This window comes from Ovis canadensis, chromosome 16 (genome assembly GCF_042477335.2).
Source record: "Ovis canadensis isolate MfBH-ARS-UI-01 breed Bighorn chromosome 16, ARS-UI_OviCan_v2, whole genome shotgun sequence".
Taxonomy (NCBI): domain Eukaryota; kingdom Metazoa; phylum Chordata; class Mammalia; order Artiodactyla; family Bovidae; genus Ovis; species Ovis canadensis.
Window position 1 is genome coordinate 26,413,170 of NC_091260.1, and position 19,107 is coordinate 26,432,276.

A 19,107-nucleotide genomic window follows, 5' to 3' on the forward strand; every position below is an offset into this window, starting at 1 on the left:
CCCAGACAGTGTGTTAAAAGGCAAAGACATCACTTTGCTGACAAAGGTCCGTACAGTCAAGGCTACGGTCTTTCCAGTTGTCACATACGGTTTTGACACCTGGACCATAAAGAGCACCAAAGAATTAACTGATGCTTTTGAACTGTGGTGCTGGAGAAGACTCCTGAGACTTCTTTGGACAGCAAGGAGATCAAACTAGTCAATCTTAAAGGAAATCAATCTTGAATACTCATTGGAAAGACTGATGCTGAACCTGAAGCTCCAATACTCTGGCCACCTGACGCAAAGAGCCGACTCACTGGAAAAGACCCTGATGCTGGGAAAGATTGAAGGCAGAAGAAGAGGGCGACAGAGGATGAGATGGTTGGATGTTATCACTGATGTAATGGACAGGAACTTGAGCAAACTCCTAGAGATGGTGAGGGACAGGGAAGTCCGGCGTGCTGCAGTTTATGGGGTCACAAAGTCGGACATGACTTGGCAACTAAACAACAACAAATCAGAAAAACAAACACGTATATTAAGGCACATATATGGACTCTAGAAAAATAGTACTATAATTAACCTATTTACGGGGAAGAAATGGAGATGAAGACATAAAAGCATACTTGTGGACACAACAGAGGAAGGAGACGGTAGGATGAATTGAGAAAGTAGCATTGACATATATATACCATTAAGTGTAAAACAGGTAACCAGTGGGAAGCTGCTTTATAAAGCAGGGAGCCCACCCTCGCACTCACTGACGACCTAGGGGGTGCGATGGGAGAGGGCAGGGAGGCTAATGAGGGAGGGGACATGACTGATTACCATTATTATACAGCAGAAACCAACTCAACACTGTAAAGCAATTATCCTCCAATAAAAAAAAGAAAGTTGATTCTGAAAATAAAAGGGAGATTCAAAGAGCCGCTGTCACTTACTGGAACACTGCAAAACGTTAAGAGATGCAAAGCTTTAACTTGAGATCGCCACATAACATGAAGAATACCCAATGATCAAAAAGGCTATTAACAACCTTTCAGTTATAAAAGTATGCTGTAAATATGTAATTAAATGTCTTAGATGAAATTACTACTCAACAGTGGAGACTTTTAAGATTTTCATTTTATTAAAAATAGAGCAACACAACAGCAGCAGCTTCTGATAAATCTTCACTAGTACCATTTGGAAGTAGTCCTACTCACATAAATATACACCATCTATGCAGTACCTCTTTTTTACATTTTAAACCCTTCCCTTGATAATCCATATAGCATTATGTAAAGAATAGCACTACTGTATTAAACCTAGTTAAGATGGAGAAAAGTAATATTTAACTATTAAACTGAACTACCTACATAACTACACAGTACACCCAAATATAACCTCCTGTGGAAATTAAGAGAATTCTGTACTGTCTCCCAACACTTTTTTGCCTACCAGTAACCTTAAATGGTAGAACAATCTCTTCAACTCTAATTCTTTCAGCATGAATTTCATGAATTTGAACTTACAGATACAGTTAAGAAATTGTCTACCTAGCAAACAGAAGTTAATCAAGAATGAAGGCAACTATCATTCTATTTCAATCCTCAGAAAGGAAATCTTACTGGTAAAATTTGTGAAGTTTTATAAAAGTTTGGCAAGTCTCAAAATTAAAATGTTACAAAGTAAATTTAAAAATCAGACAACAGACTAAAAATCTAAGAACAGTATGTTAAGAAATGTTGCACTACATATAAACTAACAATTTAATAAATTGATTGCTAGAAACTATAAAAGTACCTTAAAATGAAATAGAAATCTAGTTATTAGTTTCTAAATCCCACCTAGTAATAAAATTTAGCTTTTATTTTAAAAATTATGTACCAATCTTTGGCAGAATCACCAATAAAAGTGTATTTAAGAAAAACAAATTCACCCACAAACCCAAGATTAAGTAGGGAAGTGAATTTTATTTTTAAAAGATTATTTTATTACATTTATACTTGACTCCTGCTTCCAGAAATATCACTTAGCCCTTCTGAGAGCACTAACCTCTGAAACTTAAAAATCAACAATTTAATTTTAAATGACTATTACTGAATAAACATGAGAAAATACTAAGTATATACATAGTAAAAATTTTTTTAAAACCTTTAAAACACCGAAGGAACGTAATTACTTCGTGGAAATGGCTCTACTTCATAAGTGACCCAATTAAAACCAGATACTTCTTTCAATAAAAACATAAGAAATATCTCATTGAAATGTTATTCAATACAATGCTCAAAAAGAATTCATTTTAACTGCTAATTCAACTACTAAAGTAGGATTTAAATCAAATCATACTAAAAGACCCTGATGCTGAGAACAACTGAAGGCAAAAAGAGAAGGAGGTGGCAGAGAATGAGCTGGTTAGACAGCATAACTGACTTAATGCACATGAATCTGAGCACACTTTGGGAGACAGTGAAGGACAAAGGAGCCTGGCATGCTGCAGTCCATAGGGCTGCAAACAGTCAGACTCGACTTAGTGACTGAACAACAATTATTCCAAATTTTTAAACTTTTAAAAGGCTATTATTACATATTATACTCCTTAAATTTGAATGATATCTTCAGTTGGGACCAAATTTGCCTCCAGAGTCAAGTTTTAAACATAGCAACCCATATAACATATAAGAATGAATGAGAATACTGAGGGTGACTAATATCACAAAAGAAATCATTTTCTTGACCCCCCCCTCAAAAAAAACTGATTCTAAACGCCAGTGTTTACTTTTAAATCGTACATCAAAATTTAAGTCTCCAATACTTCTCAAGATCAATGTAGCAAATACTGAATACCTTGGAAAATAATTCTAAACAGAAAAGCACAAGCTGACTAGTGTATTTTTAACTGTGTTAATTAGACTCAATAAAAAATAACGAGACAGCTGCAGAAGTTAAGAGTTTATACTTGCTTCCTCACATGAAACTGGCTAGCTTATAAAGGAACGTCTTTTATTAACAGTTAAGTGTACACTGCTGAAGAGCAAAAACAGAAGGACCAACAGAATTTGTCTAGAATGAACAGCAACTACAATTTAAGGAACAGAATATACTCGCTATATAATCAAGCTGAAAAAGAATTTACAGATAGTATGAAGTATAAAATGGCTCTCTTCTTGGCCTTACCTCAAGTTTTCCTGACAACATCTACCTGGGATGAAAAAGACAGTTTTAAAAAAGTAATGAAATACCTTAAAAGAAAATAATAAACAAATGAATACATATCAGCCCTTATAAGTGAACAAAGAGAAAATCTTTTTCACACACACAAACACACACTCTCTCTCTCCACCCCCCTCCCACCCCGACCCTCCCTCCCTTACCTCTAGACCCTAGAAAGTTTTGCTTCCCTAAGCCTGTTTAAGAAAATGACTTCACGTTCTCTGGGCCTCTGTATTCCTGCTGCTGCTGCTAAGTCACTTCAGTTGTGTCCAACTATGTGTGAACCCATGGACGGCAGCCCACGAGGCTCCCCCGTCCCTGGGATTCTCCAGGCAAGAACACTGGAGTGGGTTGCCATTTCCTTCTCCAATGCATGAAAGTGAAAAGTCAAAGTGAAGTCGCTCAGTCGTGTCCGACTCTTAGCGACCCCCTGGACTGTAGCCTACCAGGCTCCTCTGTCCATGGGATATTCCAGGCAAGAGGACTGGAGTGGGGTGCCACTGCCTTCTCTGTCTGGTATTCCTACTCATGCCCAATTTTTATAAATCAGTGTCTTTTAACATTGGTATGGTTGTCTTAAAACTGAATAAATATCATCAGCAAGAAAAATAACTGGCATCAGAAACCAAATTACGTATGTTAATTACCAACTTACCAAACATTTAATAGAGTACAGAGCACAAGAAAATACTCAAACTTTAACTGATTGCTTTACAGACACCACACAAACATGCATTCTCCATACCAAAACAATCTCCATAGCTATGCCAACTGAAACAAGAACAGAGTAAACCTAAGATGCTGTTTTGAAATGCATGAACAAATATTTTCCTCTAAAATACTTAGCTTTATTAGAGAAATGGTACTAAAAATAACAAAGATTCAAACAACATTTGTTCTATTCTACTTACATATCATAAATAAGAAGCTTTAATGCAAGACACACACTCCTTCACAATCTTTCCATATGCACCCAAGCATTCCTGTATCAAAATATGCTGTTTACCAGCCAACCGTATGTGGTTGAATGATTAAAATGACCATCTATACTTTACATAGTAAAGCATTTTCAAAAATTTTAATGTACATAGTGACAAAGAGGAAAAAAAAAAAAACATAGTAATTGTGAACACATGAAGAGTAGTTAAGCAGCTTCATAATCAAACCGGGCTTCATTACTTGCAATAAGGGCAATTCCTTCCATTCTCCACAAAATACTTAAGTTTCAATAGTATTAACATTAAAAAGAAAACTCAAGTTGAAACCAAGTAACTGATGTGTTACTCAGCTCTTTAAATTCATAAGTAACTCTTCCCATGAGGTAAGGCAACTGAGTAATTTGATTGTATTAGACTGCATTAAAATAATTATACTTGATTTTTTTTAATAACATGCTAATTAAAAGGTATAACTTTTGGAAATATAACAATGAAAAGAGTTCTGAAACTATAAGCTGTGGTTTGGGGGAAAGTATTAGTAATGTTGTCATTTTACTACTTGCATACTTTCTGCAAAAAGTGTGCCTAACAATGCAGGATGACCTATATTTTAAGCTCAAGTAAACATACTTTACACATAAAACAAATAACCTCATGTACTCTCCTTTAAGCACAATTTCAGCACATCATTTACGAGAAGATGATTGAGAGGTAATAATTAAGGCCATCCAATGTAGACAACTAAAGGGTCTTGCTTTAAGTAAAGTAAGAACACGCTGCTTCATTTTCAGTTATCACAGTATAAAACTGATGGTCCCACAACTGCACTGTTGTTTTAAGCGCTGAAGTCATTCTTAAACACAGACTTCCCTCTCATATTAGGTAAGTAAGGAGCTCTTCTGACATATCACTTTCACACTTTCCTATGGGAGGGAATGAAATACCCATCTAAATTCCATATGAATTGAGAATGACTAGCTCATATAAAATTCTAGAAAACAGTATACCACGTTGTAGAAGGCACTAAAGCTTCAGCTTGTGCTCCCGTAGCCCATTTTGAAAACCCAGCTTTCTTTTTATAAATGGCATCTTTACCACCTACAGCTGACAACACACACTGCAATATTGTTCATAATAAGCTCGGAAATATCAAGAAAGTTCAAAAAGAAATGCTTACTATGTGGGGAGGCCCAATGATTCTAAACACTGAATACTAATATGTCATTAGTATTCCACACAGTTGTTCTTCCTTTTGAAAGAGAACAGTAGCATGCATTGTCAGTTGGTTTGTAATCCACTTATTTAAGCAACTTTAATCTGTAAAACTATTTTAAAGAAAAACCACTGTCCTAAACTGTGAGCAAAAGAAAACACAACAGTGAGAATTTAACACAATCACTATAAATCCTGTGAAGTAAATGTTAAAACTTCTTACAAACTCTGCACTTACAAGGGTGTGTACATATTTGCACCGATTTCAAGCACATTATCAATTTGTATATATTGAACTTAAAAAAAAGGTAAAATAATACAAAATCAGTTTCTAGCATTTCTTAAAAGAGCCTCCAAAGCTTATCTCCAGTCTTTATGGATGGTATAACAAATTTAGATCTTTAATGTCCCATTTATTTGTAATGGTTCTTGGCAAACACTAACAAACCACGTGACAACGGTGTCGGCCGCCATGGCAACGCACAGATTTAGCAGATGAAGAGTTTGGGTCACACCTGTTATTTTCATGATGTCCATGCTTTGTTTTCTTACTCAGTATCAAGATGGCCACAAAGTCACCTAACAACTAGAAACGCCGTTAGCTCGCATCTTTATGCTCTACTGGATTTCTTCACTGTTTAACATCTTGTTGAGAGAATTAAAAGCTTTGGATTCTATTCCAGCGTGTGTTTAGAGGTGCATCTGCCGGGCCTATACTGCTTCTGCTTTGGCAGAGAGGCTCTCTTCGTTGGGCTGACAATTCCCATTTTGCTGTACTCTGTTTTCCTCAGTCCTTGGTGCATCCTTGCCATCTACTTCTTTGCCCACGCTTGAATCTGGTTCTTTATTGTGCTCCTTCTCCTACAATGAGTATTTAGGTATATATTTAATATTTTTCTCAAGAGCTGCCAGCTATTACATCTAGTTCTGGCTAAAATATGTAACTTTACCTTTTGTGAATTAGTCAAACTGGGTATTTTCTCCCATTTACCTTTTCAAATAAATAGTATATGCAAACATGTATCGATATGTCCTTTGTACTTCTAAGATGGAACAATCCATGGAGACTCGTTGGAATAAAATAGGTACAGAGAAATTCTACAGAAGAAGTCAACAAATGTTGCTGCCTGACTTGAAAAAGTGGAAGAGATCTGCTCAAAGTAAAACAGTTCCCATAGAGGCCAGGATAGACTTATAATCTGGATACCAAATAAGCAAAAACAAGGGAATGGAGAAAAGGAAGTCACTGCTCTTCCTACCAAAGACTGTTCGCGAACAGTCCAAATTCAGTCCTCAACCAAGAATTAAAGAGAACATGTGGAACAGTGTCTGGAATGGATCAAGTGCTCAGGAGATATTATCAATGTTACTGACAATGATGATAAACTTCTAGCAGTACAGGAATAAAACTGTAAGATGAAAGCTTCAGACCTCATAAAACACAAATATTACTTACCAGTATAAGGAAAATAACCTAACTCACAAGTATTTACAATATTTACCCCCCCAAAAAAAATCCTTACTTGATGGAATTTGGTTTCCATTAATTATTCTAATTCAACAAACCTAACAATTGGTATATTATCACAAAACCAATAACATCATCTGTCAAATTTGCTAAAACAAATGCAGGGAGGAAAATGGCAACAAGTAGAAATATTCCTGTACACTGTTAAAATTTTTATTGTATGCCATTCTGTGAATAAGGAATGCAACTGTCTACATTAGTTAACATTAATTAATTCTTATCTTCAAAAACTAGGTGAAAAAACTACTGATACAACAAATATTAAATAAGTAGTACCAAAAACACTGTTGCCCTCAAGGAGCTTTGTCTAAAGTTACTACCTCTATGAAATAAAGAACAATCTCATATTTATTATTTAAACCCTAAACATGGAAAGACCTGCTTACTTTAAGTGAAGTATTGTTCTTCTCCACCTTGTCCTTCCCGTCTCTATCATTAGAGTTCTTTCTTGTAGAAGCTGAACGTTCTCTCTCTCTTCTTTCACTGATGTGGTCCTTTTCTTTTTCTCTCTTTTTATCCTTCTTATTTCTGCTATAAGAGTATTAATAATGCCAGTTAACATCTTAAAAAGTAAACACCCAGTATATTGTTAATTAAATATTCTTACCTAATACTAATGCATTGTAAACAAGCATATCAGTAACCTGGTAGACCAAGTAACGTAAATGAGTCCTATAACCCACCAATTCAAGCCCACACCGTTAACTTTTTAAAGACATACAGTCATTTCTGCAGAGGCACAATTCTGTATTACCAATTTCTTAGTTTTAAAACATTCAAGGTTTATTTATCTACTGTCATTAGGATAAAACAAAATCAAATACATAATACTTTTACCCATTTTTTTCAAAGCAAAAAATGAATACCAAGAAAATAATAAAAAGAAAAAAAGATAAAAGAATCAGATAAGGCTGAATGACTTCTCAGGCAAGACTGCATGACTCACAAAAACCTGGAACTTCAAATAACCAATGACACCATGCGCCCTCCCTCCTCTCATTCACTAAGTCCCACCCACTAATTCAAGAGCAAACGCTAAGCAGAAGATGGACTGAACGCGTTCCATTTGCAAAAACAACATATCCCTAAAATTAGAGGGGAAAAAATGATGCACTTCATATCAGAAGCATAACAAGACATCTTCAACTCAAAATAATTAACCCTAATATAGAATCTTTGTCTTAATTATGATTAGCTTAAAAATAAACACAAAGACCAGGCAAACAAACAAAAACACTTAAGAAACAGACCCAAGTACATATGAAAATTCAATAAAGCATCTCAAATCATAGGGGAAAAGATGGTCATTTATAAATAAAAGCCCTGGGTACAACTGGATTATTATTCAGAAAATGATAAAAGTGGGTCCGTATCTCATTCACATAAATAAATCCAAATGGATTAAAGACCTAAATTTTTTTAATGAAATAATACAAGTACTACAAGAAAACATAAGTGAATTTCTCTCTAACTTGAATGAAAGATTTTTTAACCATAACTAAAATTCCAAGTACAATAAAAGATTCATACATATGTCTACATAAACTTTTGCAAAGCAAAGCAAAAAAACACTGCTAGCATATTCAAAAGAAAAATGACAAACCAAGAAAAATATATTTACAACATACTTATGTATATATGTTTATCTTTACATAAAACTCTTAAAAGTCAAGGAAACAACTGCAAAAAGAATGAGATTCCTTAGCAATATATTTAACCAAAAGGGCAAAAAATTTGCCAAAAGAAATAAATTCATAAATAAAATGGAAACACACCCCATGTTCTTGAACCAGAAGACTTAAATAGAGTTAAGGTAACAATAGTATTCAACGTGATCTACAAATTCAATGCAACCCCCATCTAAATTGCATTGGCACTGTTAGCAGAAATACAAAAAGCCCATCCTAAAAATCATATAGAATCTCCAGGGACATCAAATAGCCAAAACCATCTTTAACAACAAAATTGGAAGACAGTTCCTGATGTTAAAACTTATTACAAAACTACAATAAGCAGAACTTTTCTTGGTGGTACAGTGGGTAAGAATTTGCCTGCCAATGCAGGGGACATGGATTTGATCCCTCATCCAGGAAGATTCTACACGCTGTGAAGCAACTAAGCCCATGTGCCACAACTGCTAAGACTGCATGCTGCAATTACTGAAGCCTGCATACCTAGAGCCTGTGCCCCCAACAAGAGAAGCCACCACAATGAGAAGCCCATGCACAGCAACGAGAGCAACTCCCACTCTCTCCAACCAGAGGAAGCCCAAGCAGAGCAAAGCAGACCCAGTGAAGCCATGAATAGATCCCTGTACACAAATGCTCACAGCAGCATTATTTACAATAGCAAAAAACCCAGCAATAATACTAAATGTCCATCAACTAATGAATGGTTAAATAACAAAACCTGGTTTTATCCATTCATTAGAATATTACCCATCCATTAAAAAGGAATGAAGTACTGATTCATGCTATAATATGTATGAACCTTGAAAACGTTACATTCAGTCAAAGAAGTCAGATACAAAACCACACATACTGGGAGTCTAGATGAAATGGCCATAATAGGCAATCCAGAGACAAGAAGTAGGTTAGTAGCTGTCTGGAGCCATGGAGAATAACTGCTAATCGGTACAGGCTTTCTTCTAACGTGAAAAAAATGTTGTGGAACTAGCAGTGATGGCTAAACAAAATTGTGAACTCTTTGAGAAAAATGCAACAAAAATTACTAAACATCACTTAAATGCAGGTTTAAAAGGGTGAATTTTATGTGATGTAAATTACTTCTCAATTTAAGAAATTTTAAGTCAAAATGGAACTGGGGTTGGGTAAAGTCACTGACCATATAAAGACACACACACACAGTATATATTGTGAATGCTGTCCTTTGGAAGAAAAGGAAAAATTTAAATACATGTATCTGCTTAATTTTGCAAAAAAGAAACACAAGGACAGATAAAACAATTTATCACTTATAGAAAGTGGATGTTAAAGTAGAAGGAATCTGGAAGAAAGTGAAATGTTCTAAATATATCTTTTTGTCTAATTTGACTTTACAGTTGATAGAAGTTTTTACTTTCGTGAGCAAAGTATTTTTTAAAAATCTGTCCCACCTCCTCAATATCCTACACCTTCCTTTTATTCTCATCTAAAAATAATAACCCACAAATAAACAAAAGATCTCTGCGGGGAAGCATGTTCCTTCTACCCTGGGCAAAACCTTTTATAAATTTCTCTTTTCTCTACTTGGAAAACCAACTGAAAAACTATGACCTATTAGGAAGATAGTGGGATGAAAAAATATATATACAAAAATCACTAACCTTTCTATGTATAAACCTAATCTCCAATTATATGACATAATGAAAGACTTTACTCACAAGAACAAAAAAGCAACATATATCTAAAATTAGACCTTGAAAATGCATAAAATCTGTTTGAAATAAACACTGAAACATTCATGAAAAACACTAAGGATGGCCTGAATAAGTAGGCCATGTTCTTGGATAGAAAGACTCACCTTCATAAAGTTTTATTAATAAATATATTCATCAATTTCCCCATTAATAAATTTAATCATACTATAACACAAATTATCAGTAGGTTTTACTTCTAGAACACTAACTCTTAAGCTCAAGCAGAAAAATACACACACAAGAATGATCAAGAAAGCTCAAAAAAAGAGAAAGGAGAGGTATGGAAAAGTGTGTGTGTGTGTGCGTGTGCGTGTGCATGTGCGTGTGCGCGCGCGCATGCGCATGTGGGCATCAGCATGTGGGTGCGCTCAGTCATGTCCAACTCTTTGTGACCCCACAGACTGTAGCCTGCCAGGTTCCTCCATCCATGGGATTCTCCAGGCAAGAATACTGGAGTGGGTTGCCATTTCCTACTCAAAGGGATTTTCCCAACCCAGGGATGGAACCCACATCTCATGTCTCCTGCACTGGCAGGTGGATTCTTTACCAACTGTACCACCTGGGGAAGTAAAGACCTTACTAAATATTTAGAAATACTATACAATCCGTATAATTAAAAGCACGGGGCACTACTGGTACACAGTCATCAGTCAAGCCAATCCAATACCACATAAGGCCCAGAAACAGACTCCAACACAACAGAAAATTTAGTATATGACAAAGGAAACATGGGATAAGTGTTAAGAAAATTGGGTTTTTAATGATATTGGAAAACAAAGAAGCATTTGGAAATATAAAATCATATCCATGTGCCATATTGCAAACAAGGAAAAACTAATGGATCAAAGATGTAATGCAAAAATTAAAAGCATAAAAGCACAAAAAAGAAGCAATGAAGGAATTTTACTATAATCTTGGAATAGGAAAGACTTTTCTACCTGTAAGACTCAAAATGGAAAAGTCACAAAAGAAAAAAACTTGAGGAATTAACCTATATAAATCAAAAATCTCTATAAAATTAAGTCTCATAAACAATTTCCAAGAAATAACAAACTAGGAATAATAATTGAAACCAAGTCACTGAAGAATCATCTCTGCAATATAGAAAGAATTCCTGAAAGTAGAAAAAATAAAAACAGACACCATAAAAAATGGGCAATGTATACAATTCGTAGAAAAGGAAATACAAATGGCCTTCAAATATATGAAGAGATGGTCACCTTCACTCTTAAGAAAAATGCAGTGAAAATTACTTTATACTGGTACCATTTCTTATCTATCAGATGGACCAAAATCCACAACTTTGGAAACAATCTGCAGGAGCTACAGGGAAACAAGCATCTCAAACTGCAAGCTGCCACCAACCTTTATAAAGGACAATACAGAAGGAAGTATCTCTCAAAACTACAAAAACACTCACCCCCTGGACCACCAATACCATTTACAGAAACTGTCTCCACATACTGGTGTCATCCACGAATTAGCACGTGCCAGGGGCACTTGCCATCTACCTCGACAAGGATTAAATTGCGTGCTGCTGCAGCCGCTGAGTGAATTAAGAGAACCTATTCAGTTACTGTGGGCTGGTTTCATAACAGACAACGGAAGACTACGCAGCTGTAAAAAGGGATGAGCAGCACTCTGATGAGTACAGAAAGTCCCTCTGGTAGTTAAGTGACAAAAGCAACTGTACAACAGTGTACATTTTGCACTACCTTTTGAGGAAGATGAAAAAAAAACATTATATATTCTCATCTGCTCTTATATACAAAACTGGAAGGATATACCAAAAAAACTAATAAAGTCGTTACTTGTGGGGACAGGATAGATGGACACATCATGGAAGTTAAGATCTATTCATAACTTTTTGTATTCTCCAGATTTCTAAACCAAACTAATATATTACATGTTATTCATTCAAAATATAAAGTTATAAAAATAATAGACTGAAGAGAGAAAACTTTCCCCCTGCTTCCTCCTCAGTTCTAGAACATGCTTTCAACCTACCTCCTGGGGGATGGAGACCTAGAAGATTTCCTTTTTAGGGTTTTTGATGTTCTTGGTGACCTGGAAGAACTCCTGCTCCTCCTCCTACGCCTTTCCCTGAAAGTCAAAAATGCCATTTTAAAAACCAGTAATTCCAGTAAGATTAATTCAAATACACAAAAGCAAAAGGGTCTGGAATGCTCTCAAGCGAAGAGTATTCTTTAAAGGTCAGTTTAAACTAATGTCTTTCATGAAAATATCCTATTATCTAATTTTAGTACAGGTCAAATGATGAACCATAAATTCAACAGACGAGTGAAAACATCTCTTAAGATTTCATATTAGAAAAGATGATCTCCTTTACATGTGATTTGGACGCAATTTCTAGAGCAAAAAAAAATATTAATGGATGTTTCATATTCTCTCTTACGTTAAACATACTTTCTTCCTCAACACCTAAAGCATGCTGCTTTCCAGATCCTCTGTCATGCATCTAGCTCCTTGCTGCCCCACTGTGGACTGTTTTTTTATTTTTACAAGTTAATAGGCCCTTTTCAAGAAGTGAAAGATAAACAGGCTTGCAACATACAGACTTTCTAAACCAATGCAGAATGCCTCTTTAAGGAGTATTTACATTAGTTCATTTCACAGATAAAAACTGCTTTTACCCCCTCATCCACCTATCACTTCATTATTGTTGTTCTAGTCATTTAAAATTAAGCACACAAGTTACTTAGATATAAGGAAATTACTTAAAAACTGGGATTTAAATATGATGAAGTAAAAACTAATTATTAAACAGATTAAAATTATTAAAAACTTTATTAAAAACTATTTTGCTTAACATATTACTGAATGACACATACTTTTAATAATAATTTTATGTGTGTGTTCAGTCACTAAGTCATGTCTAACACTTTGCAACGCCATGGACTGTAGCACACCAGACTTCCCTGTCCTTTGGGATCTCCTGGAGTTTGCTCAAATTTATGTCCACCGGGTCAGTGATCCTACCTAACAAATTACTTCATTCGTAAGAGTGGTCAGCTTAGAAACAATGAACTGCAAGATGTCTATTCGGGTGATGAGGTATGACGATTTATTTCTTAAATGACTAACGTAGCCAACAATCTATCTCACAAGAAGCTTTGATAATAAGTGGCCACAGAACTGAAACAACCAAATCCTCTAGACTTCCAAGTTCTCCTTATATGTCAGTAAGCTGATTCTAGGCTAACGAAATATTTTGTGTACTTTTTTCATCTATAAAATAAAAAACTAGACAATGCTTGTATGTGGTATACACAGTAGATGTGAAGACTGAAAGAGTTCAAGAACTTTGAGAACACAAATTTCTGCTCTACCTAAGGTTCTTGCCTCCATTACCTAATTTTATCTCCAAGTCACCTCAAAATTATACTTGCTACTGTGGAAATTAGATGACATTATTCCATTCAATCAATACCATTCTGTAGCAGTACCCCTCTCCCCACCTCAAACACTGCTGCTGTTGCTGCTGCTGCTAAGTCGCTTCAGTCGTGTCTGATTCTGTGTGACGCCATAGACGGCAGCCCACCAGGCTCCCCGGGTCCCTGGGATTCTCCAGGCAAGAACACTGGAGTGGGTTGCCATTTCCTTCTCCAATGCATGACAGTGAAAAGTGAAAGTGAAGTCACTCAGTCGTGTCCAACTCTGTGCAACCCCATGGACTGCAGCCTACCAGGCTCCTCCGTCCATGGGATTTTCCAGGCAAGAGTACTGGAGTGGTGTGCCATTGCCTTCTCCGACTAGAAGTAACTTTTTTCATAGCGTAAGAATGCCAGTATATCCCATTTTATACAAAATGGCTCCATCTTCATCAGTGTAACTCTTTACTTGTATTTCAGGAACACTGTGTCTGGGTGGACGTCTAATAACTACCAGTTAGTGGTATTGAGAGCCAGGCTTGACAGACAGCAATCCAGAATATCAGTTGGTGAGAAAGACGCTATCAGCACTAGTATTAAGAATTGGAGTTAAATAGGCTGACATTTAAATTTTAGTTTCACACTTAACCAGCTGCATGACTAAGGTCATATTACTTAATCTGAGTCTTAGTTTTCCCAGTGGATAAATGGAGATAATAACTCACATCTCACTGTGCTGTTAGGAGGATTGGGATAACATCTGTAACGTCCCAAGCCTCACGTCTGGTGCACAGTAGGTGCTCAATCAATTTTTCCTCTTTCCCTTTGTTGGTCTCATCCTTATTGACTGTAATTTCAAGCATTAAAAGTTCTTAAATATCAAAATTTTTTCTTTAAAAAACGTAGCTCAGAAGACAATGTTGGAAATAAAAACATTAAGTGGACTATTTTTCTGAGCAGTTAACAGGTTTCCTATTCACTAAACAAATCAGAGCACTTGTAAGGAAGAAAAATGTTAAAAGAAATTTTAACTCTTCCTTAAGCTCTTCTCAAAGCATGAATCATTTCAAACAATTGAACCAACATTAGTCAGCATTTATTCTCCAGGCCCCAGAGGTTATCTAAGAACTGAATATGACTATCCACACTTTCTTAAATATCAAGCAACTTAAAACAGTCCATGAAAAAATTAAATATTTTGAAGTCATCAGAAAAAGTAAATTCAAATGAATTCGAAAAGAATCAGGACACTACTTGGTGTTGTGAAAGGCAATGTCTAAACATAAACACCAAGAATGTGTGAAACACAACCAATAAAATAACTGCAGTAAAGACACCGTAAGGCTTAACTGATACCCACAGCAAATGAGTGAAACTGTTCAGGTTTTGTTTCAATGTGCTGAAATATAGCAAAGATCTACTGATTTGAAGTTCCATTTTAACATATACTGCTGCTTTCAACTTTATACTTCTGAGGCATTTTTAAAAAGCCAGTACCAAGTACTAGTTAGAGTCTTCACTTAAACAATCACTAAAAGGAGAAAGAGCTACTGTACTACTACACTTCTAACTAAAGTGCAGAGCAGATGGAATATTTCCTCTGAGCTTTGGTTTCTTCATGTTTTAAAACCATGATAACAGTCTTCTCACAGGCTTACTGTGAGGATTAAATAAGATTAGTTATGAAAAACTCCACTGAAACACAAAATCTGGCATATGGTAAAGCACTCAATAAATGCTAGAAATTATCTTCAATTAAGTAACCAAAGACTAGCATTAAGTTATTAAAACAGAAAGCAAAAACATTAGGAAATGCACGTGCCAGTCTCAAATTATTCTCTATGAAAAACCTTTCAAAAGTATCTTTAAAACTTGCTAAAATATATTTTTAAGTATTTTTAAGATACAGTTTTTAACACAACTGAGGAACTTCCATTTGTTTATAGTCACAATATCATCTGAAGCAATGGATACAGGTTGAGATAATCCTGAATTAAGGAAGGGCCTTGTTTGCTGCTGTTACTATGGCAACCTGCTGCCACCTGGTGGCAGTGTGCGTGTGTGCGTGAGGTTGCTTCAGTCACATCTAACTCTTTGCAACTCTCTGGACTGTAGCCCGCCAAGCTCCTCTGTCCATGGGATATCCAGGCAAGCACGCTGGAGTAAGCTGCCATGCTCTCCTCCAGGGGATGTTCCCAACCCAAGGATCAAAGCCGTGTCTCTTATGTCATCTGCACTGGCAGGCAGGTTCTTCACCATTAGTGCCACCTGGGAAGCCCTGATGGCAGTGCACCGATTAACAGAGTTCTAAGAAAAAAGCGAATCCTTAACAAATAAATGAAAACCAAAATTTACACATCACACATTCAACAAAATAGCACAGTAAAAATGAACTTAGATGACAAAAAGGACTAATACTGCAACCTTAAAAATTTTACATATTAAATTTAGTACTCATTCCAAAGAAATACAGAAGCCTAATAAGCAGTCAACTTTTCCACATAAAACCAAATCAAAAATAAAAAGCTTGCCCCTGCCATCCACCCTCCAAGAAAATAAGCAGCAACGGCAACAGCAGTCACTGTTAACACTGCCAAGTTAAAGGAGCAGATTACAAGGGACAGCTAACTTTTCAAATAACTGCCCAATATTCTCTCTTCCTCCTCACTGGTTCAATACTGTAGCAATCCCTCTGCTAAAGAAATGTTCTACCATTATTTTACTGATTCCAGGTATAACAATATTTCCCCTCTCACTTAAAACTGTCATCAGTGAGCCTCTTGGTAAAAAGGTGAAGCACTATCAAACCTGCTGGAACTGCGAGATCTCCGTGACGCGTTGTAACTTCTGGGTGGTGTCCTGGACTTTTTATCCTTCTTCCTTTTCTCATCTGTCTCTTTGGATCTGTCCTTTTCTCGTTCCTTTTCTTTGTCTTGTTCCTTCTCCTTCTCTTTGTCTCGCTCCTTTTCGTGGTCTTTGTCCCGCTCTCTCTCTTTGTCCTTCTCTTTGTCCTTGTCTTTATCTCGGTCCTTTTCCCGTTCTTTATCTCGGTCTTTATCTTTGTTTTTACCCCGTTCCTTTTCTTTTTCACGTTCCTTTTCCCTGTCTCTTTCCTTTTCCCTTTCCTTTTCTCTATCTTTTTCTTTCACTCTTTCCTTTTCCTTGATTTTTTCTCGGGTATCTTTTCTTTTGTCCCTTTAAAAATAAAAATAAATAAATAAATTCACAACTAAAACAATTCTACTCCCCAAAAAGGACCTCAACTGTTTCCTCAGCAATTATCAAAACAATGGATAACAGCTATAAGACATTGCATACAAATGTCTACATAATTTCTATGTACATGAAGCTAAATGAAACAATTACCAGGCTGAATTAAGTAGTCTGGAAATCTCATGAGTCATACTAACCATCAGATTCAAATCAATGACAATCGACATTAAATTATTACTTAAACGACTGGAAAAAAGTTCAATTTCTTTCGTTAAAATTTTAAACTACAACAGATTTTTAACAAATGAGGTCATGAGAAAACTACCTTTAAATTCAAAAAACTCACCGTGAACGTGAGCGACTCCTTGACTTTCGCCTCTCCCTTGATTTAGAGCGTTTTTTATGAGGGCTCTTAGATCTACGTCTATCTTTTTGTCTTGAACGTGATCTATTGTGGGATCTACTCCTAAAGAAAGATAAATTGTTAGAGTATCAAAACTTAGTCTCAGAATTTCAATTTCAAATGGGAGAATTTTAAAACCAAACTTGACAGTATTTATCAGTATTTTTAAATTCTCTTTACATAACACTTCAGATAACTTATCTGACATAATTTATTGGAAACTTTACCAGTTTATTGCCCAGAAAGACAGAAACAGAAAGACAGAAATAGAGAAAGAATTTAAGCTATTTCTTATGTCCGACTTAAGCTGATGGTTTCGGGTGTGACCTTCCTTTGCTAAGTATTACATGCTTCAATTAGTGCAGACGATTTCTCTCGGTCTATATTTTCATATCATGAATTGTCTTTAACTCTTGACTTGCATGCAATATGACTGCTTGTGGTTATAACTTATCTTGACAGGGAATGGTGGTTGTATGGTTCAATGGTTTCTATCAACAGCCGTGTGCTGTCTGTCATACACATATTAAGAATGTGTGAGAAAGCACAGTACTAAGGATGGCGCTAGTGTGACAGCAGACCAAACGTCTTCCTCATGAGTGAAAGCTACATACAATCAAACACTCAATTTGCAAAGGCCCTGATTTTATAATCACATATACAGAAGTATTAAAAGAAACCATTACTACTAGAATTCTTGGAGGAAAAATAACTGTTCTTCCAATTCTAAAATTCTCTAGGCTCTTCTCCCAACTAAACAGCACATAGAGGTGACATTTTTCATATTGAGGTATCCTAGGAACTATTCATTAAAATTTGACAGAACTGAATGCATACAACAAGCGATGAGACTCAGTTGCTCTGGAGACAGTCTGGCTCTGACACTCAAGTTCTGCCACACAACAGCTGAGAGAACTCTGGTTAATCACTTAACCTCTCTAAGCCTGAGTTTCTTCATCTAAAAACTGGAGTAAAAGTCATACCTACACCTCTTATGACCATCATAAGGATTAAAACAGATGATGTATGGAAAACTGACAACAGTTTCTGGTGCAGAATAAATGGTTAAAACTCCTACTCTCAGTATCTACATCATCATCATTAACAATTAACATTAATGAAAAATTATTTCAAGAAGGTAAAATGAACTTCTGTAAGTATGCCTTACATAATTAAAACTCATCTTGATGGTAATATTTGCATGAATTAAGTTAAAACAAGTTTATAAAAGAAATACATATAGTTTAATGCTTATAGAATGCTATGAAAACAAAAAATTCTCCATACAATCCTCAATTAATAATGAAATCTTATTCATAAAACACATTTTTCAGTTGGTTAAAATTTGTTTTCCAACAGTTAATCTTCAACTGGATCATTCATCTATCACATGGCTTTAAAAATTAAACTTTTATCTTTATGCTATTCAGTCCCTAAATCATATCCAACTCCTCATGACACAGGAAAGCACACCAGGCTTCCCTGTCCTTCACTCTCTCCTAAAGTTTGCTCAAATTCATGTCAGTTGAGTCAGTGATGCTATCTAACCATCTCATTTATCTTCATATCACATTTTAATCTAAGAAAATAATTATTAGTTTGTTGAAATCTTTATCACTAATAACCTATGAGACACTAGGGTCAAGTAGTAGCTACTAGGGAAAAACTGCAAAACTTACAACATTTTTAAGTCCATTTACAGACATCCACATAGGGTAATGTTTTAAAGGGCCTTTGCCTCTATGTACTTAATATTCCTGTCAATTTTGCTAAAAAGAAAATAATAATTTTGTTTTCCTCAAACAGTGCTTTCCAGTCTTAAGAAA

At 35.6% G+C, this 19,107-nt stretch overlaps 1 protein-coding gene across 4 annotated transcripts in view; it reads right to left on the reverse strand.

The window, feature by feature from the left end:
• Positions 1 to 1,917: 1,917 nt before the first annotated feature.
• Positions 1,918 to 19,107, reverse strand: part of SREK1 (splicing regulatory glutamic acid and lysine rich protein 1) — a 46,168-nt gene continuing 28,978 nt past the window's right edge. For 3 of the 4 annotated variants that reach the window (XM_069556286.1, XM_069556288.1, XM_069556289.1), the window contains 5 exons: positions 17,225 to 17,344; positions 16,474 to 16,860; positions 12,281 to 12,376; positions 7,242 to 7,386; positions 1,918 to 6,188 (listed from right to left, as the gene is read on the reverse strand). In XM_069556286.1, the coding sequence (XP_069412387.1) occupies positions 6,039 to 6,188; positions 7,242 to 7,386; positions 12,281 to 12,376; positions 16,474 to 16,860; positions 17,225 to 17,344 (898 nt within the window). In that variant the 3' untranslated portion in view covers positions 1,918 to 6,038. The remainder of the gene's footprint in view (positions 6,189 to 7,241; positions 7,387 to 12,280; positions 12,377 to 16,473; positions 16,861 to 17,224; positions 17,345 to 19,107) is intronic. The other variant, XM_069556287.1, reaches the window with a different exon arrangement.